The 26,680-nt window shown below is 45.9% G+C and overlaps 1 protein-coding gene across 2 annotated transcripts; it reads right to left on the bottom strand.

The window, feature by feature from the left end:
* Positions 1-4,324: 4,324 nt before the first annotated feature.
* Positions 4,325-26,274, bottom strand: LOC135250155 (EH domain-containing protein 1-like). Of its 2 annotated transcripts, XR_010328867.1 has the most exons (6): positions 25,453-26,274; positions 20,843-20,940; positions 8,428-8,840; positions 7,880-8,044; positions 6,058-7,757; positions 4,325-6,003 (listed from the first exon to the last, which is right to left on the bottom strand). XR_010328867.1 is itself a non-coding variant. In XM_064326167.1 (5 exons), exons 1-5 carry the CDS (start codon positions 25,851-25,853, stop codon positions 7,233-7,235), a joined length of 1,602 nt encoding a protein of 533 aa, XP_064182237.1. In that variant the 5' UTR covers positions 25,854-26,274; the 3' UTR covers positions 4,325-7,232. The 2 variants fall into 2 exon arrangements, 1 of the variants encoding a protein (XP_064182237.1); XM_064326167.1 differs by having other exon boundaries at positions 4,325-7,757.
* Between the last annotated feature and the right edge of the window lie 406 nt (positions 26,275-26,680).

Here is a 26,680-nt window from a genome sequence, read left to right as displayed (position 1 = left end):
ATAGGCCTACACACCCCAAAACCCATGGGGCTTAGTTAGCTGTGCCACTGTGACTGTAGAACATGCACACATGGGGCAGAATCTGACTAAATTACTTCTGTTATAAATATTTGATGCCCTCAGGCTCAGAGAAGCAAGGAGAACAGGTGTATAACCGGAGGAATGGTGACAGCAAAAGGAGGGCAGGAAAAAGAGTGATGAATGTTGCTATCAGAAAGAAAATAAAGAGCAAAAGATACAAGCTAACACAGATCAGAAGGGTATGGAGAGACTTGGGTAAGGGAGAGTGTTGTTTAGATTTCTTGTCAGACGTGTTGCATAATACGTTACTGCCAGAAGATATGACAGTACCTCGCAGGCAAGCTTGTGCAACAAATACATTCATGAGTAATTAACATTTGCATTTGCAGAGACCCTGATGTGATAATGTTGGATCCACAATGACAAAATTGAGTAATAAAGCTTGCTTAAATTGTGTCCTTTTTTGTACAATCTTAAGGCAGTATTATCATCAGTATAAAAGATGTACTTAAACAAAAGGTATTACGATTGGAAACACATTGTGAATGCCTCTAGACCTGTTACCAATGTTCAATCTAGATGATTTTGGTTTATTTCCTTATTCCCAGTCAAACTGCACACCCAATGAAAAAGGGGGTGTAGTCTGTCTATTTTATCATTTTATGTATTTATTTACATAACTCCGGTCTTCAACGGGTTCCTGTTTAATTTCAAGTGGCGCAATTATCAAATTCTGAGCAGCCACAATAATCAAACAATTGAACAATCAAATAATCGTTAAAGGCAATCCCACTCAGCCGATGTGGTGGGAACAAGATGTCAAACAAGATCAAGGAAACCTTCTGAACGGACGTCAGTGACAATTTTCAGCAACACTCAGGATTCACCGACATTGTCTAAACAACTCCCTTCGCATTTGGTGATTGTTTTGTTATTTGGAGATGTTAGAGCCGCGGGTTTTTTTGCTCCGAGAAGTGGGTGCATCCAACGATTTAAGCAAACAAACAAATAAGCCTCACGGCTGACCAATGATATGCAGGTTCTTGCAGGTACGGCCCCCACAGGCTACTGCCAAACCCAGACCTTGCAGCTCCCTGTCAGATGTGGCACCGCCTCACGCATTGCTCTGTTATATAACCCCACAACCGATGCTGCGCGGCCCGGGGGTCAGTGTGTCAGGTGAGCGAGCGAGGGGGGGGGGGGCGGAACCTGGAGGGGCATTCAAGGGTGGCCGAGAGGGGGGTGGGAGGGGGTACAGATAAGAGGGAGACGCACGGCGGTTCTCACTTCGCACATGGTTGGCCATTCTGGCACCAGCATACTGTGTTCCAGATCTGGAAAAGGCTCTGTTTTGAAATAGGGCTATGAGGGACGGCCGGGGGTTCGAGCTGTCAGAGTAATCGAAAGAGCCTTTGTCGGGCTGACAAACGACACAATGAGCACGCAGGGCAAAGTTATTTATGTCCCAGGGCTGATTTTGCATTGGCACAAAGCGAGTCCAACTGAATTAACAAGAGAGTGATAACAAGCTTTCCCATACAGGTCCTGTGAAATTAATAATAAACGCTGAGCAAGATGTTTTTGTACCTTTGCATGGCCTGCCTACTGTAAAGGGAATGTTTTTCTAGATGGCCATTGTTATATTGGTGGGGCAGCTAGCTGTTGCATGTAAATTTTCTAAAGTCAGCATTGACAGCATTAATTAATTTTAAAAAATAATTACCCAGGTGAAGGATTTGGGAAGAAGGAGAACCTTAGAGAACAGTAGCTTCACGCAAGAGAGGATTTTCATTTGAATTACTATGCTAAAAATACTATCCAGTACTGCTCTTTAAGCTCAATGTCGGTTTGTGTCATTTCTTTAATTCAAATATCTATATTTCTTCACGGTACTAGATCCGTAGATAAAACGTTTTTGTACTGCTGTCTGAAAAGCCATCAGTTACATGGATATAAATGAGAGATCAAGGATTTAATAACAATGCCAATACACTGATGTATTGACCACATACACTTTGAATGGTCTACAGTGATTCATCCTTTCCTGTGATAATGAAACAAATATCTTTATTGTGGTGGAATCTCATACTGGAAGGCAATCTACTTTCAGTATGAGAGCCCACCTATAGAACATACTTAAAACACAGGTTACCTCCATGTTTAGAATTATAATTTCCTTTATGATTAAATTAATGGTATGCTGCATCATGTATAATGGCACTGTGTCTTTCCAAGGACAAAATCACACTGAGTCATTTAAATAACAGCCAACGGTATTACTCACCACATTCATTGATGCAGTAAGTCGAATACGTTGAAATACAGCAAATATTTTCTAAGCTAGAGCAAGGCTGCCATCTGCTGGTGGAAGTCGTGATTGCAACTCTGAGATCATGCTGAGAAATGTAGATCTATCATCTATCATCACGGTCTTATGCAATTCCTTTCCTTACACCAGCCCTGAAAATGTGATTTAATTGCTTTTTTTATTTTATTTTATATTTTTAGAAAAGGTCATGTTCAAATTCTCTATCCAGGTGTAAATTATCCTGGTCTCTGACTGGATCTGCATTTTAAGGACTTTTGCCAACAGCTCACTAATATTCAGTTAACATCCTTTGGCATATGGCTGGTCACAGTTCCTTTTAGACTGCAGTTCACAAGAGCAGCTATTTCCCCAAAGAACTGGATCCAGAACAGCTGATGAGGGGGGAAATACAGCCAATTTCCACCCAACCCCCCCAACACCCCACCCCACCCCCCCTCCTCCCTGAAGAGAACCATGGCCCAAATTTCCTGTTTTTGTTGTTTTTAAATCGCCAGCACTTCAAGATGTGCTTGTTTAAATGCAGAATGACATGACATTTCTAAACTCCCTACCAGAAACAAATAAGCATTGGTGTAATTAATGGATAAAGTTATAAAAAGCAAATCAGAACATACTCAACCAAACATTCAAAAAAAAAATTGTACTCAGGTTGGTGGTAGAAGTGGAGGGCTGACACAAATTTGTAAATTCAGCAACATCTGATTTTTGAGTTATGAGACTTCTTAATAGCACTAAAAGGTACTTATATCCATGTAAAGACTGGCCAGTAGTATGGCAGGATTTGCTCAAACTTGAACGACTGGTTTGACAGGAGAAGGGGAACACAGATAAGGAGATACTTAAAGATGGAGAAAGATGATTTGAGAGGGGGAGAAAAAAGTTGTTTTTATTCTACTGCTGGCTGAGGGAAAGGTATTTTGGTTGCCACAGAAACTGAGACTATAAAATCAGTGCATATAAACATAAAGACATAATTGTGGTAGAACGACCAATGTGTCAATACATGCGCAACAGTATCTTTGCCACACCGAATTACAGCAACACTGACTGTTCTGTACTAGTCATGCCCTCACAAAAAAACACGCTCAGACACGTTTGTGAAATAACGTGCTCTGAAGACAGATTGATGGCGTGCACACACAGCTCACAAACCTGACGGTGCCCATGATGTGACCTGTGTTCCTGGTAGAGGTGGCCGGACTGGTTAAACTCACCATGTTGACTCACATGCGAGTCGTTCATTCTGCTCGCGGTCCAATTTGCTCACCGACCACAGGGTGTCTCAGTCACTCAGTCAATGAATGTCCTACAGCCAAACAAAACCTTCCACAAACCAAACGCTGATCAGGTCAGTACATTCACAGTTTGTCAATAAACAAACCATGCAGCACCAGACAAAATCCCTGTTATTGTCACGACAATACACCCCCCCCCCCACACACACACACACACACACAAAAGTGCCAAATAGCATGCATTAACAAGGTTATGGAAAGAAACTATTAGAAATGAATCAGATAAAAATGTATAATTAAATCCACTGTGGTAATCAAGGGGTAATAAAGTCGTCACTGGCCAAATTGTAGCTTTTTAATCATGACTAACCCACTACAGCTAAAAGCCAAGTCACCTATCAAATAAAACCGTCGTAACGACATCCCAGCATTTCAGATGGCAGATAATCAGAGAACCAGCGAAGTGCAGAAAAGAGCAAATATTAATTCAGCTGGTGGTGACTCAGTACAAACAGCATGGGGCTTGGGTTCGTATCCAGCAGCATGGCGTCTGAGATTAGGGATAAGGAAGTACAGCATCAGAATTTCTAAAGGTACCAACTGCTGTGGTGAGGGGAAAAAAAGAGACTAAAGAATAGCAAAGCAAAAATTCTCTTACACACAGTGCATATTCAAGGGGACATGCTCAAGAATGAAATGAGGTCAGACAGTATATGAACACCAATCGCAGTCCAAAACGTAATCTTTTGTCGTGAATTTTTATTTAAAAATAAAGACAAAAAACAATATACATATGCACAGTATTTATAGAGGATGAGTGTAAAGCTATTGACATTGAGGCACTTTTTATTTCTCCTTTAAATGCAGAACTTGCTGCTGGAGCTGAACAGAGTGACTGAACCCATACAATGCAGCCTCAGACTACTGGTTCCAAGATTAGCGTCCATCAGACCTATTCAGCTCAGAACCCTTTTGTACTGCGTAATATTTAGCTGTCAAGTAAACAAGCGCTCTTGGTACCCTTTAGAAAATAACCAAAAATAACCAAAGCAAATCTTTCCCGTTAGTGGTTTGCAGTATTCACAAAGGATGGGAAATTGACGACAGGTTTTTTTCTACCGACCACGCTTATAGCGTCAAACGGCACACAAGCAACTAGACCTGCGTCAAATTCAAATACTTTTCTACGCTCTACTGATCTTGTCTGGTGTACTGCAACCAATGAAATACTCTCAAGTGTAAACCCCACCTTCTGGTCATACTGGAAGGCTCAATTACACCAGTCAAGATGAATGGAGCACAGAAAAGTATTTGAATCCAAAACAAATATGTATTTGACCCAGGTCTGCAAGCAACACAAACACCTCCTCAGTCACTCTCCTACAGCACACCCTAATGCTACTGTACAGAGGATGCAGATTTCAGATTCAAAGCGGTTTTATCCATGTTAAGTTTGACCAGCAGTAGCTGGCTATTATTGAAATAAATCAAGGCTGCAAAGTGTTAAACTAACAGGCAGAAATACCTGGCAAAGGATCGCTAGACGTTATAAAATAGCCAATCGTTTAGAGCACCCCAAACCGCCTCATTACATCAGACTTTCGGACCTCCGAACGTTTCCAATTTCTGGGAGTCTGGAAACACAGTGGAAGACAACGTGTACATAGATGCATATTTGTATTTCTCAGAACAAAAATAAGTAATAAACTCACTAATAAATGCGTTTACTCGGAACTAGCCTTTAAACAATATCAACAGTGACCGCTTCAAATGATTTGTTCCTGCAGAAGGTGAAATAAAGAAATCATAAGAGAATCTGCTGAACGTGTGTGATTACTGGTATAATCGTGACCCTCAGCCCATGCAGAGCATATTTTCTAACCTATAAACTAAATGTGATGCTAACGGTAGCAGGAGTAAAGTCGATTCATTTTTGATTTTATAAACCAAATGTGACCGATCAAATACATAGAGGAAGAACACAAGCTGCTATCTAACCTGCATCGAACCTTTTTTTGTTTAATCAATTCATTCGTTTTTAAAATGTGTCAGAGCAGATTGCTTAAAATGGAGATAGTTTTTCCTGAACAAATGCATGCAATAATTGTGCACCCCTAAAGACAGGATCAGCATGCCTGCAAAAATACACTACAAGCCATTCTGCTCAGTGGATTCACCGCAATCCCAGTGGCTATAAGCTATTTGTTCCATCACACCGGTTTTGAGGCTTGCACCTGGAATTCACATCCTGAAGGGCCCCTCATCACTTTGCTGGCCCCGGTCTGCTGCCCCCCCTGCAGGCTGCAGGTGAAACTGCGACCATAGCTAGCGATCTGAGCTGCGCTGGAACAGGGACCCCGAGCAGAATTCCCAAACAGGTCCGACAACCTTCACCAGCCCCCCCTCAGCAAGACTGACCTCAGATCAGTGCCCGGACACATTACTGATCAGTGGCTGTTCCCTTACACTGACCTCAGATCAGTGCCCGGAGACATTACTGATCAGTGGCTGTTCTTTTACACCAGCGCTGCCCAGTCCCGCTCCAGGGGAGCTACCGTCCGGGAGGTTTACATTTCAACCCTAATTAGCAGCTCGACAAGATCTCAGGCTGTTGAATGAGGTGCACTTTGTTAGGGTTGGAGTGAAAACCTGGAGGAACAGGGCTGGGCAGCCCTGCCCTGATCGCAGGTCAGAGATGTGAGGGGAGGTGGGTCCGCAGTTGGAGTGAAACCGTGGAATGGAGGAGTCCCAGAATCAGGAATGAGACATTTATGGTCCATTATGGCCAATCTGTGAAACCATACTGGAATACAACCCAAGTAAATAAGTCTAGAATGAACTGGAACAAGAGCACAGTTGCTGTGCCCTAATCCAGCATATTCTGAATATTAGCAACTTCTCTCACCCAAACCCTTAATCTGAACTGTTGTTCAGCAGCAGAGTAACTAGTGAATTAAGTCATTGACTATTTGTGGCTGGATGAGAGACATACAGTGAGTTCAAGGGGATCCCCATCTCACTGCATCTCATACAATTACAGCAAGGAAGATTAAATTATACAAAACATAGAGATACAAAATGGTAAATGGTCACATAATACAGGTAAAATCACACTAGTGAAGAATAACTTATAAAGCATAGGTTTCATTTTCCTTTTATGGACTATATGTTATTTATCTATATATCATTTGAATCCCCCCCCCCCCCCCCAAACCATCTTTTCCCCCCTAGAATGCCCTCCCATCTTGTAACAATCCGAGTCACGGGGTCACCTGACTCCAGGGTTAAGAGAACAGGGGTGAGACCGACATATCCAAGCATCAGTGCCAAGGCGGAACTAAACAGCTCTATTTGCTTACATTGCAACTCTATTTCCACACTGGCACAAATAAGTGGATATGACTGTCTGTCGCAGCCCTAATTTAATAACCCTGTTTGACACACCCTTTCCCTGCTCGACCTGAAATACCATCCCCCCACCCCCGCAGCCTCCCCCCACTTACGTATCCCCGCTGCAACCCCCCCCCCCACTAATACAGAATTTCTAACCCTGCAAAGAAACCATGCCCCCTTCTCCCACTCTGCCCTCGACCCCCCAACGCCAGCTTTCACAGGCACCTCTGCTCCCACCTCCACCCACGCCCACGTCACTCCAGGCACCGCTTCGAGGGGGGCACCAGGTGCTCGGGCAGCTCGGCGGGCAGCTCGTGGCCCTCCAGCTTGACCTTGATCAGGTGGTTGGCCAGGGCGAACTCATCGTCATCCAGGAAACCGTCCTTGTCCACGTCGGCCAGCTTCCAGATCTTGCCCAGCACCGTGTTGGGCAGCTTGGACTTGACCATCTCCTTCTTGGCCATGGCGCCGGACACCTTGCCGTTGACGGGCGAGAGGGTGTAGAAGATCTCGTCGTAGGAGGGCTTGTCGCGGCCCACCACCCACTCCAGCTCGTCGATGCCCTCGCCGGCGCCCTCGCCGTAGCCGTGGCCGAAGGGCCCGTTCATCGTGCCCTCGAAGGCCCCGCCCTGGACCGACTGGCTGGGCATGGCGGCCTCCTCTTGGCGGACCAGGATCATGAGCTTGGCGATGTCGTTGGCCAGCATGTCCTCCACCGCCTCCAGCTGCTTTTGCTTCATTGCCTGGAATTTGGTGAAGTCCTGTCCCGCCAAGAGCTCCTGCAGGGTGGGGGAGAGAGGTGAGGGGAGATATGAGAGCAGTTTGGGTGATTTTATAGAATTTTTATAAAACGTGGAAGATGGTCAGACAAGTGAACTAAAGATCCTTAGTTTCTCTTTACCTGCATCTTCTTAAGATTGGGGAAATCCCCAGGTGAAATCTGGTGCTCTTTCTCGATCTTCAGGTAGATCTCCCCCAAGTTCGCAATCAGCTCCTTCTTCTTGTTCTCCTTCCCGAACATACTGGGCATCTCCTTCTTCAGGGAACTGATGATGTAAGCATGTACCTGGAGAGGCATGGAATGTTTGGGTCTCAGCGGTTTTCTAAAACTTAGCCTAATGTTACCTCCAATCCAAAACACTGCTAAACTGCAGTTGCTTGACTGGTATCACATGGCAAATGCTTTAGTTAATTTAGACTCTGTAGACTGAAAACCTTAACACCAAAGTACTTGGATTATGGATTACACAAATTAAGATTTAACATTTGACCCCTGGTCCTGTGCATCTCTCATTCTGCAGTTTTCCAGACCTACAGGTTAACAGCCGCCTGCACAAAACATTCATTTCCCAAAAGCAGTTGATCTCTGAGAATCGATGACAAACAGCTCTACTGCGGTTCTTTGAGGACTGCAGAAGCCTGTCCCAGCCCCATGACCCCAGGCCTCACCTTGGCCAGCCGAGCCCGCTTGATGAGGTCGTTGAGCTTGCGCAGGGCAGCATTCCGGGGCAGGCCCTGGATGTCCCGGAACAGGTCCTGCTCCTCCGCCTCGAAAAGCTTGCGGTTGTCCGGCACCAGCAGCGGCTGGGCCCAGAAGGAGCCGATGTAGACCCGCACCACCTCGGGCGTGTTGATGATCTTCCCCAGCGACCACATGAGGGCGCCGTACACCCTCATCAGCTGCTGCGTGCCGATCTGGTCGGCCTTGTTCAGCACCACGCGCATCTTGTCCTCGTGGTTCTTCAGGGCCCGGATGACCTCGGAGAACTCGTCCGAGATGTCCAGCTTGTGGGCGTCGAAGAGCAGGATGATGCGGTCCACCCGCTCGGCGAACCACTCCAGCACGGCGGCGAAATCGTAGCCTGGGAGGAAGCGGGGGAAGGCCTTGTTAAAGGTGATCCACAATTGAGAAAACTACATTCCGATTTTAAAGGCTGTGGCCACATGTGCTATCGAGGGTAAAAGGGAGATTTTGATTGAATCAAAATGGCCGAACTCCCCATAAAATAACAGAAAGGTCCATCTATTCCAGTTAAGTTCCCTTCATACCACAGATTGACTGGACTAAGCACACAATATACTGGGGTCAGCCAGTGGTGCCTTCAAAGCATTTGAGCTATGGAAGCCTCCAGGGACAACTCCAGAAAGATGGGATTTTAGAATAGGAAAGCCAATGTGTGTAAATGTGTCCCTGACAGCTGCAATAGATGCTATTGTATACAACCAAAGTCGTAGCCAGATCTGAAATGACCAATGATACCACAAAATCTTTTAAATGCGTGCGATGAAATAAATTTATCACGACATTCCCTGCAGTTTGGAATGGAATGTAGCTGGGAATCCCACTGGGAAAAACAGCCACGTTCTGTGCTTGATTTTGGCACTACCATGATTTTCCATTCCTTTATCCTTCTGGTTGTCACACTGGGGATATGATGTATGAGCAAATAAATATGAAACAAAAACCAGTATTTGTCATGTATACAAGCCAGTGGGTGTGTGTGTGTGTCTGCCTGTGAGCGTGTCTGTGTCTGTGTGTGCGCGTGTCTGTCTGTCAGCCTGTCTATCTGTGTGTGTGTGTGTGTGTGTGTGTGTGTGCGTGTCTGTCTGTGGGCGTGTGTCTCTCTACACGTGTTTCTGTCTGCATGTGTGAGTCTGCCTGTGTGTGTATGCGTGTGAGAGAGTGCACGTGTGTATGTCAATCTGCTACAGAGACTGCATTACCCCCTGCAGCTCCCTGTCCTCTGCTCGAACCTTTCAGGCTCAGAGGCATAAAAATGCACCCCTAAAAATCCACATCCACATCCGCAGGTAGAACTTTGAGCAGCAGTGGAGAAATGCTTGGAAAATGAATCCAGCAGAAACCACTTCCTGCCTCACTCCCTGCCCTCACTTATCCCAAAAACTCATTTTACATTTTAATCTCATGTTCACAGTGAAATTCCATTAAATTTCCATGAGGAAGCAAGAAAAGCGCTTTCAAAAACTGAGCCATCTTAAATGAGCAACAGTACTAACATCAACTATTCATTCAGCATTACAGTCGAGCAAATATATTACTGCATATATTTCAATGTATATACGAAATGAAATGGAACTTGTGAAAAGTATGATAGATAATGATCACACTGTTAAGCATTTATTAGTCTCTATAGGTATAGGGGCACCATTAGGGGCAGGACTGGGGAGTAATTAAAGCAGAATATAACCAACTACAGTTTGTCAGCAGCAAGTCCATTTTCAGCCTAGTTTCACAGCTAGATTCTGAAGCCAGGATGACCAAGCTATTTGGCTGCGATTGCATTTCTATTTATATATGCATGTATTTTTTTGTGGTTTCTGGGGCTCAATCTAATTTTTCCCAGTTTTCCCATTTCCTGTTTCTCTGGAAAACATTGTTGTGGCAGTGTCTCCATAAACAAACACTGCACAAAAAATGAAATCGAATGGATACTATTCACAGATTGTAATCCATATGAAGTGGTGGGGGGGGGGGTGTTCATCTAGCACAATGAAAAAATTAAAATTTTGGAACTACACTACAGTACCTTTTGCACTGAAAAGCACATTAATGGGTGCAAGTGTACAGCACTTGTTAACACATTCTAGAAAATTGTTTACACTGCTACATATTATGAACAGGATCCCAGCATTATATAGCCTAGCAGAAAAAGGGCAGATATTTAGGGAGCTTGTCATGTTGTGTATGCAAGTTAAGGGATGATGTTGTATTGTGTAAGTATAGCCATGATATTCTACTACTGCACTGTGCTTTGCTTGCTCATGTTAAACAGATTGATTTTCAGTCATTACACACATTAGGCTTGTGCCGTTGTGTATGAGCATTACGGGCCAGATTAATTAAGACCTTTAGCATGCAAAAAGAGCTTACAGTGCATGCAAAATCAACGACAGGACCAATAACTGGCCATGGTATTCATTTTGTCCCAATCATTGTTATTAGTTTTGCGTGTGAATAACATTTTGCATATGCCAAGGGTGTTGAATAGCTCAGGGCCCATGTGCATTATGTAGCCAGGAACCACTCGAAAGAAATCCACTATCATCCTGCACAAGTTTTACGCTCCAAATTTCAGTGGATTTTGTTTTGAGAGAAATTCTGGAACGGTTGCATGCAAAATTCCACAAAATTAAAAAGAGGGACTACAACCACAAGCAGAGCTTCAGAAATATGAACAGGGTGTTGGCACAGGGATGCAATGGGGATGAGAATAGTTTAGTATTAGGTTTAGTATTAGGGTAGATGCAGACAGAGGAATCCAAATAATATTCAAAATAAAGTTTTCTGAGGAAATAAAAGAAGTACAATAGAATGTTTTCTTTGACGGTTCAGTCAATAACACCTCACAAGTGACTTCCGTTCATGTGACTCAAACCAGCAGGGGTCTATATCTGGAGATATGGAGCCGGCAGCTCAATGGTCCATGTGAGAAGTCTGCATAATAGAAGTGCGTGCAAGGTATGAACACTCCCTCACAGAGGATTCGAGTCCCCATCAAAGAACCCTTTCATCCCTGTACCAGACAATCGAGTTTGACTGGTCCTTGAGGAAAATGACATTTTGAATATTTTAAAATGTGGAACGGAAAATGCGTCCAACAGTCTACTGTAGCAACAGCGGCTTGGAGTCCCATGGTGCGATGTGTAACAGGCCACACCTTCTCCGAAGGAGGAAGGGCTCCGTTGGTGGATAATCCCCGTCTCTGGCCAGCTGTGCAGTCCCCTGGTGTCTGGCTTTAGCCTTAACAAAGTGCGGAAGCGCAGCCCCCTCAATTGAAGGAGTATATTTCAGCAATACCAGTTATTCAGTTAAAGAAAATGATACAGCGACCTTTGTAAATCACTTTTCAAGTTTAGAGAATGCATTATACATGCTATACTAGTCTATAGGGTCCAAGCAGGCCTACAAACAATGTACTACTGTACTGTTGCATTGATGTGAAGGATTTTTGAGGTACAGCCTACTATTGCATTGCTGTCTGCATCCCCCCTCCCCCCTCCCCTCTGTTCTCTGAGCCAGGGTCCCTTTTGGCGATGAGGCGCCAGCAATCGGCAGCAGGGCTGACAAATTCGACCCTGAACGCCAAACAGGAAAACCTCAGGAGCATAAATCATGGTGCTGCTGTGCTCTCTGTGTCTCGGTCTCTCTCAGTCTCTCTCTGTCCCTCTCTGTCTGTCTCTGTCTGTCTCTGTCTGTCTCTGTCTGTCTCTGTCTGTCTCTGTCTGTCTCTGTCTGTCTCTGTCTGTCTCTGTCTCTCTCTGTCTCTCTCTGTCTCTCTCTGTCTCTCTCTGTCTCTCTCTGTCTGTCTCTGTCTGTCTCTGTCTCTCTCTCGCCCTCCCTCCCTGCTCTCCCTGCTCTCCCTGCTCTCCCTGCTCTCCAGGAGTCTGTGCTGCAGTCAGCAGTGAAGATGTGATTGGAGAGCAGGTGCGAGCTAAAGAAGGCGGGGGGGGGGTCAACTGTATTACTGTGTTTCGGAACACAACTTTTGCTTTTCTCTGTCAAGCTGGGAGTGTATTTGATAAGAAGGGGAACTCCGCAGAAGCTGAACCACAGCCAAACGCGAACGCCGCATACAAACACGTGGACACTGCGGTTAACCACGGGAAGAAACACCATGTTTGCAGCACCAAACACAGAACACAACACAATGGCTGTGGTAAAGGAGCAGAAACTAACCATAAGATAAGGTGAAGGAGCAGAAACGAACCCTAAGATAGCCATAACTGCAACTTCTGAACTGTAAAATGTTACTTGTTCTCAAAGACCACACTTTTAACTGAAAGTCGTCACTCTGGGTCATCGACACCAACCATATTTGGCAGAACGAATGACAGTGAGCCAAGCCAATATATGCTCAAATATGCTCAAGAAGAAAAAAAAAAACTATGGAGGAACTAAAACATATGCTTTCAATAATCTTGAAGATGGCTTTAAAAAAATAAATAAATACCAACACGAGAACCAGTGCCTTAAAAGACCACAACTAAACAGAACTGAAACAGAGCAGTCTAGTCTAGTTTTGACACACGTGAATTTTAATGAGCCTCGGCCCTCAGGAATTAAAGGGTGCGTTTCATCCACACAGAAGCAGTTCTTCCACTCCTCACGCCGCACAATGGCTTTCACCGAGGGTCCGATTTAACACAAAAAAACAACATCCACTCCCAAAATGAGCGAAAAGGATACCGTTCCTCTTCTTTAAAATGGTCTGTGCACATTCAGGTTCAAGATGACAGCGGTAACCCCAAACCTGCGCAACCAGTTGGAGTGCAAAAAAAAAAGCCCACAGCTTTCGCACTTTCCACAGCGTTTGCAGAACTGGAGCTTTGGCTCCTTCTGAGGTCACAACTGCGCCGAACAGAACGCCGTCTGCTGCCGTTGACACTTTCACGCGCCCGAAATTACGAAGGCTGCCTGTCCCAGCGGACACGTGCTGCACGATTAATGCCCGGTTTTGATTTTTGTTATTAAAGCAGCGGACTGACAATGGACCTCCCGCATCTCTCCTGGGGGCTCTTAAAGTTCTGAATGGGGCAGAGCTTCTGTGATCCAATTTGCACAGCACGTCTTCTTCCAATTCCACCACAGTTCCCCTCTACTTAAATGCCTCCCTTGTGATTCCACTCATAAAGTTTAAAGCACCGCAACAAATATATAGCGGAAATGTGTTTTAACACTGCTAGATAGTTGCAAGGGGGAAAAAACATGTATGATTGGTAGACTGACTTAAATGCGGAAGTAGCACATTCTGTAAATAAGTAAGAACTGAAATAATGCAAATGTCATGGTTAGACGGGGGAAGCTTAGTTGTGATCAAGCTCTCTGGAGCAGATGCAATGGGGTGAGCTGAAGGCATTTCTGCATTTCTGTTTTTCCGTCGACACCCTGGCTTTCCCTCTCCTCCTGCGCTCCCTTCCTTTCAGCGGTTTCCAAATGGAAATCTCTGGCACTGAGATCTCCCCATGTGGAGGACACAGGGTGAGCAGTGTTTCTGCGTGCGTGTGTGCGTGTGCTTGTCTGTCTGCCTGCCTGTCTGTGTGTGTGTGTGTGTGAGAGAGTGAGCGTGTGTGTTTGTCTGAGTGTGCATGTGTGTGTGTGAGCGTGTGTGTGTCTGCGTGTGCATGTGTGTGCGTTTGTGTGTGTGTCTGTGTCTGTCTGTGTGTGTCTGCGTGTGCATGTGTGTGTGTGAGAGTGTGTTTGTGTGTCTGTGTGTGTGTGTGTGTGAGAGAGAGAGCGTGTGTGTGTGTGTTTGTCTGAGTGTGCGTGTGTGCCTGTGTCTGTCTGTGTGTGTCTGTGTGTGTGTGAGCGTGTGTGTGTGTCTGCGTGTGCATTTGTGTGTGTGTCTGTGCCTGTCTGTGTGTGTGTGTGTGGCTGTGTCTGTGTGTATGTCTGTGAGCACGTGCGTAAGGACTGTTGTTCAGCAGTGCGTACACAGATCCGTTCATTGATGGCGGGCCTCTGTGTGGCCTGTGCAGTAATTCTTGCTCTGCCAGTAAGGCTCGCAGCACGCCTGACAGCGCTCTGCCACGCGGAGCAGCTGCAGTTTAACAGACGGAAGTCACACGGCCCCGCGAAGCGGAGACCAGCCAGCCGATAACACGAGCGGGGACGGCGCTGAAACAGACAGGCCCGACTGCGCGACTGCGCGTCCGCACAGCTGTAACAGGAAGTACCCTTCACTCTCCCCTAGTAACGGCGGCACACGCGCACACACACACCTGCGCGTGCACACGCACCCTGAATGTGTGACAAGCAACAGTCTTTAATTACACATTGCCCAGGGTTGGTTAGTAACTACTGAACACAGAGGCCAGAGACAGAACAGACAGCTGAGGCCAACATATGCAGCATTCCCGGGCTTGGCAGGCATGTGCGAACCACACAGTCCAGCCATCACATAACTCACATAGCAGTATTATAAACGCAAAAGGAAAAGACGGGGATGGAGATACATTTCTCCCAGGCATAACTAGCGAATACCAGAGCCACAAATAGATTAAGCGTGCAACTTTCAGCTGCATTTAGTTAATATAGCAGAGGACAGACCGCAAGTCATAAGCGATTTAATGCCTTTATTGAGGTTTTCAAAAAGTTTGTCTTGGGTGTAATTGTAAAATACAGCTGAAGAGAAATTTGATTTAACCATGCGCCTTATGTGAAACTGGTGCTATTCAAAGTTAATCAAATATATAATCTCAGACCTGCCAACCTTGGTAAAATATTTTGAGTACCACAATAGTTAGTGTAACGCTTAGTTCGCATGCTTTCGCACCACTTCGCTTTGCACGCACACAAAAGCCTTTCTTCATAATTCTAGTTTTGGCTGTAGAAGTGATCAGGCAAGATTGTATAATTTGACCTGATTCTAAAATATCACTTGCACTGCACTGGGCTATATTATGATATACTTTCAAGTCAAAAGTTTGAGTACACCTGCTTAAAACAATTTTTTCATGATTAATATTTCATTACATGATATGTGTGCTTATACAAATATTATATAATAAAAATGGAAATAATTTATTTTGTATATTGTAACATGTTTTCATTTTCAAGTATTTACAGAAACGTATGTTGTAATGTAAAAAAAAAGCTTATGTTGCCATGTAAAACACTGTCAATTATGAAAAAATCCAAGTTTCTGTTCATGATTTCCATTTTATTTAATAATTAAATAATTGAGTCAGCTTATATAGGCACACATCATATAGGCCTAATGAAAAAAACAGTATTCAATTGAAAAATTATCTAGCAGCTGGCATTTCGTACCTGCGTATTTTGACCAAGAATTGCGTGGTTGGTACACAAAATTGGTGCAGGTTGGCAGGTCTGTAATCTATTCAGGAAATTGCTAGAAACATCTCAAGAGCTGATACTCAAATGACGTGTCACAAAACTACTATGGACACCGCAAAGCAAACTATGTAAAACTATTATAAATATATATCTTTCCAATATGCGCAATGTACATAGGTTGTCACGGGCAGGACAAGCAGATGTTTCACTCAAATGTCTCCATACATGTTTGGCCATCTTTTCAGGCTGGATGCACAGAGCTTACATAAAGCAGAAGCCTGTGTGGCGACTGTTACACGTAAGGCCAAGCTCAATAAATATTTAGCCAGCTTTATAAACAGGAGAGCAGTTCACTACTGAACGGATGTAATAAAAACCTGCCCATCTGTGTTTGTAGGGAGATTGTGAGGCATAGTACATTAGGAAACCAACTTTCAACCCGTACGCGAATCCGACAGAACGCCCAGGCGCTTCTCGGTCCCGTCTCCGTTATCCTCTGCCCCACCCCCCCGCCCCCCTTATCTGAACAGACCGAGAGAAGGCAAAACAAAGCGCAGCACTATCTTTGCCCCGAAAAAAAGATCCCCTACTTGTGTCAGTAAAGGTCACTCCATTGTGTTCCTCTCCTACAGGAAAAGTCCCCTTCCCACAATAGCACATCAAAACACCGCACCCCGTATCTACAGCTTGCACAGGGGAGCGCTGGAGAGGAACCGCCACGGAAAATCCCCAAGGACCGGTTCATTCAGTTCCACAGCGCAGCGGGTAATGAACGACTGCCGCAGCAGTACAAGGAACGGGCGTGTCTTAGGAACATCCGTGTACACATATAAGTATATATGGATGCACTGGTGACAGAGCAGATTCTGGGATTCTCCACAGACGTTTAAAAATGTTTAAAGAAAACATCCCCATACAGCTCATCAGCCGTGGTGACTCATTTCTGTGGTTAGTGTGGAAATGCTGCAATCAAGTGGCTTCCCACTCCAATGGTCGAAACTGCGGGCACGTAAAAAAAAAAAAAAACTGTTTCCACAGTTTTTCCTACCAGAGCTCCATGAAGCAGCACGAAAGCCAGACAAATAATTGCTAGGCTCCGTCCGCGTAGCGGAACATCATCCCGCCATCTTCGAGGCAGTGACACCCGACACCCTGGAACGTGGATAGCGAGGTTGCCGAGACACCCGTACCGCCGCGCGAGGAAGACGAGTTCCGCTTCACACGCGCTCATCGGATTCACATTACGAGAACGCGTTTCAAAATGACAAGGACTAAAAACAGGCGTGCACTAGGTAAGGGGAAGCATCTAGATTTTAAAGAAGCAACAACAAAAAAAAGCAGCAGTGCTTGGAAAGATGGATTCACCCAGATGATAGTGTAATGGGCGGTCTGATAAGGTAATGATAGTGTCATGTGTTTGGGCAGTGGGGCGGCCGAAGGGCTGCGTGGGGGGGGGGGGGGCAATCCGCACGGCTCGGCGCTTCGCAACAGAAACCCCCTCAGGGGCCATTCCCAGGCCCGCATCCCACAATGCACTGCGGGCACAGGAATCTTATCTATGCGGTTCCAGGAGATGCGCAGCACAGATTCTGGCGACTCGTGGAGAAAGAAAAAAAAAGATGAAGAGTAAGGAAGAGGAGGGGTTTAACAGAAGGAACAAGGCGTCCACCCTGTGAAAGATCAGTGTGAGCTTCAGCTGATCACACAGCCACGTAGGCAGACAGAGAAATGTGGTTACCACGAAAGCCTGCGTGTGCAAGAGTGAGTGTGTGTGTGTGTGTGTGTGGTGCCCCTGGCGCTAGTGTGTGACAGTGTGCGTGACTGTGTGTTTTGGACGTAAGCCATATGGCACGGGGACAATGGGGAAGCATAACTATGTGACCCAGTGCTGACTCGTGAGGACTTCCTGTGTGTGTGACAATGAGATTGTGTGTGTGTGACGATGAGAAAGAAAGAGTGTGTGTGTGTGTCTGCGTGCGCGCTAGAGAAAACGAGCACGAGAGAGAGAGAGAAAGCTGAGCCAGGGTAAACTACTGCGGACATATTTTCCATCAAAAGGACTCATTCTTACAGAGCTCTCCCGGCAGCTTCTGCATGAGGCTTGAGGGAGCCCAGGACAGGTCTGAGGTCATGAGGCAAGAAAGCAGGAAGTGGGAAGATGTTTGCAACCACATCTTGCAAGAACACGCCGCTCACCGAAACATTTGTGGGTTAGCTGGCACGTTGCTCATATCGTATTTAATATCAGAAGCGAGACTGTTTGGTCTGCAGTTCAGCGAGAAAAAGGTTTTCAACACACAGTTTGAAAAGCTTTCACACGTCCGCAGCTGTGCGTCCACCATTTTCAGCCCTGATCTCCAATCCTACCAGTCAAGAGAACATCCATTTCTAATCATTTCCTTTTCCTCCTGGTTTTGATTAGCAATTAGCTGTGCCAGAGTGAGAGCTCATTAACTCCATAATGCCTTGTCCAGGAACCACCATTTGCTGACTTATTTGCTGCTGTATGAACCAAATGAAAGACTGCTCCCCGTAGAAAAACACAATTACTTCCATCGCAGTGACTGCTCAACCCATTTTGGGGTCAATGAAGCCTCACTCTCCTATTACTAAATGCCTCCCCCTTGATGTGTTTAAATGATCTGCTCTGTCCCTGGGGCTACCGTGTTCCACGAAACTAATTGAACAAAGCACAGACATCGATGGGTAAATGGATATTTACAACTGCAATGCAAGAGAAAAGAACTCAGGTCTCCTAAATTTAAAAATCCTTCAAATACTTAGGTGCATAGTTTGGAGTTCTGCAATAGACACAGTACCAGGAAGAACAGTATATGACAAATCCACAGTGCTCACAGCACTGCACTGGATGTCAAAATCCTGTTTAACAAAAGACCATTCTGCCTGCAGGCTTACACCCGCCCACCTGCACTAAGAACACTTCTGCAGCCAATCGGGAACTGCGAAGCCAGTGACACGCAGCTGAGGTTGAGTGTGGCCTGTGGTAATCAGTGCACTGCTGTAGCCCCCAGTCACTGCTATCCAGTAAAGCTGAAGCCTTTAAAATGCATTAGAGTAATTCCTGCCAAACATACCGCCGCTGGTAGCATACAGAGTGCGCGGGTATCGCGTTCCATCGCAGCTTCCTCCAACCGATCGCAAAGGGGAGGCGGGGTGAAAAGAGCGAAAACAAAACCACAAACCTGTTCCATCACGTTTTTCTCAGCTGAGCACACTTCCCAATTCAACTCTTTCCCTATCTCATCGTGAAATGCTACTTCCCATTATTTCTGAGCCCCTCAGTCTACCCAGTCAGTCAGTCACTCACTCCCTCTCCTCTCCAGACCCCGCCCCTAGCTCAAGCAGAAGGGGCAAAGGTCACCATCACAAGCACCACTTAAAAGTGTAAAACCTCACCCTTGAAAACCTTTACAGACGGCCAATTAGAGCCAAAGTGCGAACAGAAGCACACAGACAGAAAAATTTAATCATCCTCTCTTTTCAAATAAGAGCACTCGACACAAATGGCATCGGCATTTGAAATGCCATGCTTTTTCCCCCAGAGTGCATTGCTCTCCAAGCCCTCTCAGAGATTACCAGGGGAAACAAGGCATGCAAATTCTACCCCTCTGCCAGTGGGGTGGACTAGCTAATTAATTCTGCATCTTATTCTGAGCAGAAATTGTTGCAACCCACGCTCTACAGGTAGGAGATAACTTGCTTTTGAAATGCACCAACAAAATCTCTCTCAAAGAAGACCAAATAATGCTTTGAAGTTAAAATGTTTTTGGTCAGATAAAACAGGTCACTGCTAAACAGGTCAGTACCTTTACTAATATACTGTGATTTTCTTTTACTGTGCACAAATTTGAAAAATGTAACGGTTTTTTGAAACAGCCAATTTACATTTGCACACTAATTATAACAACTATAGCATACGGTTCTAAAACACTGAGCACTGGTGGAACTAAGATATCTATCATCCTGGCCCATTCAAATGAAAAGCATGCGCAGCAAGCATGATCGGTCTGCTATTCCAGTTTTTCCCCATTTTTAAATAAATCAGCTCACAAAAATGACAACATCCAGAACGGCAGATTTGCATGTTGGGAAGTGTGGTTCAATAGGGAGCGTATGGCCCACGTCACCCGCCCTCTGAAAAACTGTGCGGACGGAAAAGCCTGGTTTGCATTGTCCTGCCCCTCAGAACTCTTTTTGTCTCTCTCTGCGTTCCTTCCCTCCTCCCCCTCTCCGTTAACGCCTGTCCCCCTCTCTCCCCCCCCCGCCTCCCCCCTCCCTCCCTCCCTCCCTCCCTCCCCGCAGCGTCTGCTTCCTGGCCGCGTGGCCTTCCCTTTGTCAGAGCGCTTATCTCCCCGCGCCGCTCTCTGCTGCGGCGGCTGCAGACAGGGACGTTCTGATACGGCGTAGCCTCCCGCTCGCACCCACGGGACCTCATGTGTGCGTCCACACGCCCAGAGACGCTCCCGCCTCGGTCCTCATGCGCGCTCCTGACACCCAGGAAGCTCACGCGTGACAAGCACGCAAGTTTCCCCTGCTGACACGGTCGAAAACGGGCACAAAAAAAAGAAAAAAAACCCCCAAGCGAGTCGGCAGGGGCCCCGCAAAGGAAGAACGCTAAAAATACGCTCCTCTCCCACGTGCTGGTGCTCCGCAGAGGCTCACAGCGAGAGCTACAGGCTGAATTTTACCCTTTTTCCGCTGGTCCAGCTGTGGCCTGAGGCTCCGAGAAACCTGGCTGAGATGTGAATTCATGATGCGCCGCTTTATCATGGAAAACTGCAAGGACATGAAGCAGAAGCAGACGCCTCCGCAGAGGCCCACTCTCCCAGACCCTCTGTTTACATCCTCACAAGCGGCGCCCGTCAGCGAGGGGCACTGCACCAGGGGCAGAGTGTGCTTTCCCTTCATGTCCAATTCCGCTTGATCTCTGTTTACTGTCAGAACACGGGCAGGGCCAAAGAGGAGAGAGACAGAGGGAGGGACAGAGGGAGGGAAAGAGGGAGGGGGGGGGGAGACTGAGCACACCTCTGCTGATGCGCTGCTTCTCTCCGGACAGGATTCCCGGGGTGTCGATGATGCTGATGCTCTCCAGCACCGGGTTCGGCATCTGAGCGCACATGAACCTGTGGGAGACAGACAGACAGAGACGCAAACGCACCCCCCACACACACACGTACATACATGCACCCACCACACACCGCACATACACACACACACACACAAGACAGATGAGTTGGAAACTAGGCAGGCAAAATGCAATTTACTCTTAGCCGTGACAGATGACTCAACTGTACCCATGAAAATGAATCAGTCAAAATTACAGCATCACTATGCTTAACTACTGAGCACACTTACATTAAAGCAACACCGTCTCCTCAGGAACAAATGATGCAGGCGGTGATGCACACAATGACACTAGATTTCAACAAACACGGGCAAGTGAACCCACGCCCACACGCAAACAGGTTGCACAACCTGAGCCTTCTGTTCAGACTGGTGAGTAATAGAGCTCCACTTCAGTGTGGCAAGGCCTATGAGACAGTCTGACAAATAGGCAAAGTTGTTCCCTTTGTAGTGTTTGCCACCAACAGACCGGCTCCATCTACTCAGCATACATTTTATATTTAACACTGATGCAGGCATCACTTGAATAACATTCAAATTGCAAACAAAACATTATCGAACTACAATGCTGTATTTAAATTGCAACAGCACCCACATATGTTTTCAGGAAAAAATGCTTCTGCTTCTGAGGGTGTGTGCGCAAACACACGAACCCAAACCGAGCACACAGGAGGTGGGAAGACCGCTCCGACAATGACTCCGTTTGTTCGGCTCTCTCCCTTCCTCTCCTCCTCCTCCTCTGTTCGTGTGAGCGCGTGAGTAGCAGCGCCCATTCCGCTCCGCAGCCCGAGGCCGCTGGACTCCAGCTCCGCCCCCCCCAAACACCGGCCTGCGTCTCAGCGGCACCCGCGGCTGCCGGGAACGCCTTGGACCTGAACTACGGAGCGAGAGCCGGGCCGGGCGAACGGGTGAAATGCAAAGCAGAAACGCGAGCAGGTCGCTCCAGACAGGGACTCGCGCTAACAAAAGAACGCCATATTTAAACGTGGCGTGCCGAAGCCCGGCGCACATCGATGATGTACGACGTCAGCACAGAACCTAGCGTCCCGGTCACGCGCAAAACGCACCGCTCCGTGTTTATTCATGCTACACCCTGAGGTGCAGTTAGTCTCCCTTCCGTGCGTGCATGACTTGCATGATGAATGCACCTTTCCAGATCTTTCCCTGGCACTTCCCCATCTGACTAACAGCATACTTCAGTGGTGTTGTCATAAGAAAATGATCTTCCTTTAAGCCTTCACTTTCAGTCTCCTCAGCGCCACTCTTATCGCCCTCCCCTTTATAACCCAGAGAACTTTAATGCCATGTTCCCTCTGGCATTCATTTTCTATCCTCTCTCCCTTCCTCTTCCCCCGATCCTGAGCTCTGTGTCTGCTGCAGCAGACCATGTAAAACACCATGTAAAAACCATGTACACGCTTGTGAACAGCAGCCTCGTACACAAGCGCGCACACACAGAGAGTGTGACATACGAAGGAAGATTCCACTATGTCAGACAGTCCATAACAGGACGCTGACATACCTCCAGCTCCGCTGCATATCGCACCTGGAATGTATGAGTAATACATAACAGCCATTAAGTAACTCGGCCCATAGCACTGAATGCAGGCATTGGGCAAGTTAAAATAGACACAAAAAAAAAGAGAAAAGCTCCAGATATTTTTTTCTGTTTGGGAGTGCCTACGCCAGTTCATCTCGGAATTCCTGGAAGTCCAAACCTGCCGAGTCAGGTTCTCGATTAACGTAATAAGCGCGGGATAGCGGTACTATCACTGACCCTGCTTTTCCTCTTTGCTTGACCAAGCAAAGCTGACTCCAAAACAAGGTGATTGATTAAACCCTCTACACTCCGACAACTAGGTCATTTCAGATACTGTGTTGTATTATATTAATGTCCATATCACCCTAGTAATGGCACAAGCATCCTGATCCATATTTCTTCGTAGGATGTCCCCAGTCTTTCCGTATGTATGGAATAAGCCCCCCTGCTTATCACAAATTGGCGTTAAATCTGAGCATGTCAACTTCTCAGATGTTAAAGAAAGAAAATTAGGTTGTTCTCGTTTACTGACTGGATCAAAGTTTTTACATTTAGCCCTGGACTATTTCGCCATAACGCAACATATGGCAAAGAAGGAGTTGTCCTAATCTGGGTCAGGAAACATCCCCTTAATAAGATTGAGCGCGACTCAGCACACTGTCATCCAGTCATGCCCTAATAGTGCAGCGTGTGAATTTTATCTTCTCGCCTGCATCAGCACTCTGTGACAAACGCCCTCTTAGACATCAGGGTAGGGAAGCGTTTCTTATAACTGCCCAGGGATTTCTGTACTTCGGGGGCAAATATGCCCATGACCCTTGACCCCGGTACCTTTCTGACTGCGGAGGAGATTCAGAACGGGGGCCGCCCTCTCAGAGCACCGACCCGATCACTCTTCACCAGCCAGGCAGCTTCAGGCCTTGAAGGCAGGAGCATCGGCCGGTTCCCCACCCCATCGCTGTTAAACTGGAAGCATCGCTGACAGGAAGCCGACTCGCCCGCTGCTCCCAGTGTAAATGGCTGAGCAGTGAGAAGGCAGACCCGCCCTGGAGGAGATGCTCATCCCCCGGAACCATGTGACCCGTGGCCGAGGCCAGGATGAAGCAAGACTGCAGTTCCTTTAAGGCAGGACTGTTCCAGGAGAACTACCATCCTGCATGTTTTCATTTCAAATCTAACTTGGCACACCTGATTCTATTAATTAGCAGCTTAACAAGCACAGTGGCTGTTGAATGAGGTGTGCTTTGTTAGGGCTGGAGCGAAAACCCACAGGACGGCAGATCTCAGGAACAAGGCTGGGCAGCCTTGCTCTAATCTAATATATGAAGGGAACTCTAGAAATAGGAAAGCCCTGGTATGAGGTCAGGTATGACTTGAAGCATCAATAAGCCCTGGAGGTGGAATGAAAATCCAGAAACAAACAGCCCCCGGCATGGGAATTCACAGGCCGTTTGGCTTTGATGCCCACCTTCCTCCCTCCCTCCCTCCCTCCACACCTTCACAGACTACTGCTCCAGCAAATGCACCAGATTCCACCCCTAAGCTCTTTGATCTACAGATGGGAAACGCCCCAGCAGGCACCGACAACCGACAAGACCCTTCCACCCAGAGCCAGCCTCTCGACAAAAACTGGCAAATACCCAACGAGAAAGCAGATTATTCGCACAGATGTCAGAACAATGCCTTAAATGGAAAATAAACAAGAACTAGGATTATATGAGGCAAAAACAAACTTCTGTTCTCAAGGACTAAAGTATCCTGCATTTACAGTCTGGTACTGTTCTAACCTCAACTACAGTATTACTGTTTGCTCCATACCAAAGCATCCATCGAGATTCAACCAACGAATTCTCATTTTCACAGACTATACTTCATAGCACAAAACAAATTCACAAAAGTGACAGGGTTTCAAAAGATGTGCATGAGTCAACATTGGAGCCCACAAGTGAATTACAGCATTGCTTGAGAACAACTTAAATTCATACCTTACTACTGTTTATTGTGGAATACCTGCAGATACATTTAAAGAACACTACTGAGACACGATATCACCGAACAGTCTCTTATAGGCAGAGGACGAAGACGTATGGGATCGTTGATTACAGAGATGGTAGATTTGTTGGTGAAGGTGACATTGCTGAATATAATGTGTAAAGAATTCCAATTGTATAACACAGTTAAGGAATTTCCCCATCAGATGATAAGCAGGTCTTATAAACATTCCTTACAAGGCTATGATGACATTCAGTTCATTTAATAACCACAACAAAATTAAAGAATAATCTGCACATAACAGTCAGCAATTCATTGTTGTAAATATGAATGAGAAACAGAGGGACCGATTACACAGACGGCCTAATCTAGTTTTATATGCTATTGTCTTACTGTGCTGAGGATTTCCGTCTTGATATAAAAAAATGACTTTAATAACCGACTGCATCCTGTAATAGAATACTCTGAGGTAAACATTCGTGCCTTTTTGTCAATAGACCCTTCGAAATATTCAGCCAAGAAGTCAATCATAGTACCCACAGAGTAGTACACCACAACTTCTCACTAAACTCACACACTGCTGACAAGCTGTCAAACTCAGTGACACGAAACGAAAGGGCCTATACCACTGTAAACTCAAAAGGCAACGGTAAAATTGAGTTGGGCAGGAATAGTTTAGACAATGAATACTAGTCATCATTTCGATTTACTATTAAATATTTTCAGAAGTTGTATATAGCCTATTTTATATTGTACAATCAAACTACCAAATTCACCAATGAATTACACCCCACCAAATGTTTCATGAACGCCTTGGATGGTGTTCGTGAAACATTTGGTGGGGTGTAATATTGTAATATCGACATTTACATTTCATATAAATGTCGATATTCAAATGTACATACTACCAATCGTACACTTTCAACTAGGGAGTGGTGGTGGTGGTGGTGGTGGTGGCGGCGAGTGGAAGGGTGGTCACCTGTTAAGGAAAGCGTTTCCAAAAGCGTTGAGTTTGCGAAAAGGTTTCTTGGGGTCAACCACCAGTGCATTGCCCGGTATCACCCCTTCCTGATCGCCGTGCATTACCGCTATGAAAGAGTCTGTGGTCGGTTCTGGGCCTATCCGCATGCCAGGAAAATCTTGTTCCATTAGATGACGGATAAAAGTGGTCTTCCCTGTCGAGTACTGACCAACCAAGAGCACCATGGGCTTGTTGTCAAAGTCGGCATCTTCCAAAGCAGGCGAGTGAAAATCGTGGAAACGGTACGTGTCTTCTAAGGGGAACAGTTTGGTCCGGTAGAGTCGCCGCAACCCGTCCGAAACGGTTTGAAATAATTCAGGGTCTTTTTTCTTCCCATTCTTGTTGCTCCAACTGAACATGATGTCAGATCTACTCAGCAACTGACGTATCTTCAGAAAATATTGTTCTTGTCTAACGTTAGCTAGAAAGATAGAGATTTCCACCCGTCCCGCAGCAGCAGAAGGGATGAAGTTCTTAGCCTAGTAACTTAGCTAGCTTAAATATTCCGAGCGTCCCACATATATGTCTATGGTCCCACCCACCACTAGCTAGCAACACGCTAACGCCAATTTGCTTCTCGTAAAGTTAGATATCTAAGAATATCAATGTAGCTACGTATCCTTTTCTTATATGTATATTATACGGGTGGATTTCCCTCTGACTCGTTTTAAAGAAAGAAATTGTATTAAATAAATGGTCTAACTTCTCCCGTCATCCACGGTATCGCACCCTGTGCCAGCTGGCTCTGCCTCGAGCTCAGTGTGGAAAGTCTGAAATTTTAACAGGAAGTTCCCTAGATTTTCAGAATAAAAGTCCCACAGTAAACTGAATACCGTAAGTGTGACGACTTCTATGAGCGTCACCTTAGGTTACCGATCCTAACCACTTCATAAAAAATAAGTAAAACACAAAGAAAGACTTCACATCGGTATTGTACTTAATTTGTGATAATTGGCGACTCGAATTGGCTTTGGCGAATAAGTGCAGGCCATCTGCAATACTGTAGTAACTCCTTCTAATTCTGAGATGGTTGTTTGTCTGGATAAGTTGGCCCGACTAATACATTTGTGTTAGGAATATCATGTGGAATTCATTTTAGCCTATACGTTTGTGTATTTTACAAAAAACATTGTACAGTGCCTATATTACTGGTTTTTATGCGTTGATCTGTTATAGGTTTACATTA

Source organism: Anguilla rostrata, chromosome 3, assembly GCF_018555375.3.
Source record: "Anguilla rostrata isolate EN2019 chromosome 3, ASM1855537v3, whole genome shotgun sequence".
Lineage (NCBI taxonomy): Eukaryota > Metazoa > Chordata > Actinopteri > Anguilliformes > Anguillidae > Anguilla > Anguilla rostrata.
Note: the sequence above shows the minus strand (reverse complement) of the source record. Positions and strands in the feature narration are given on the sequence as shown.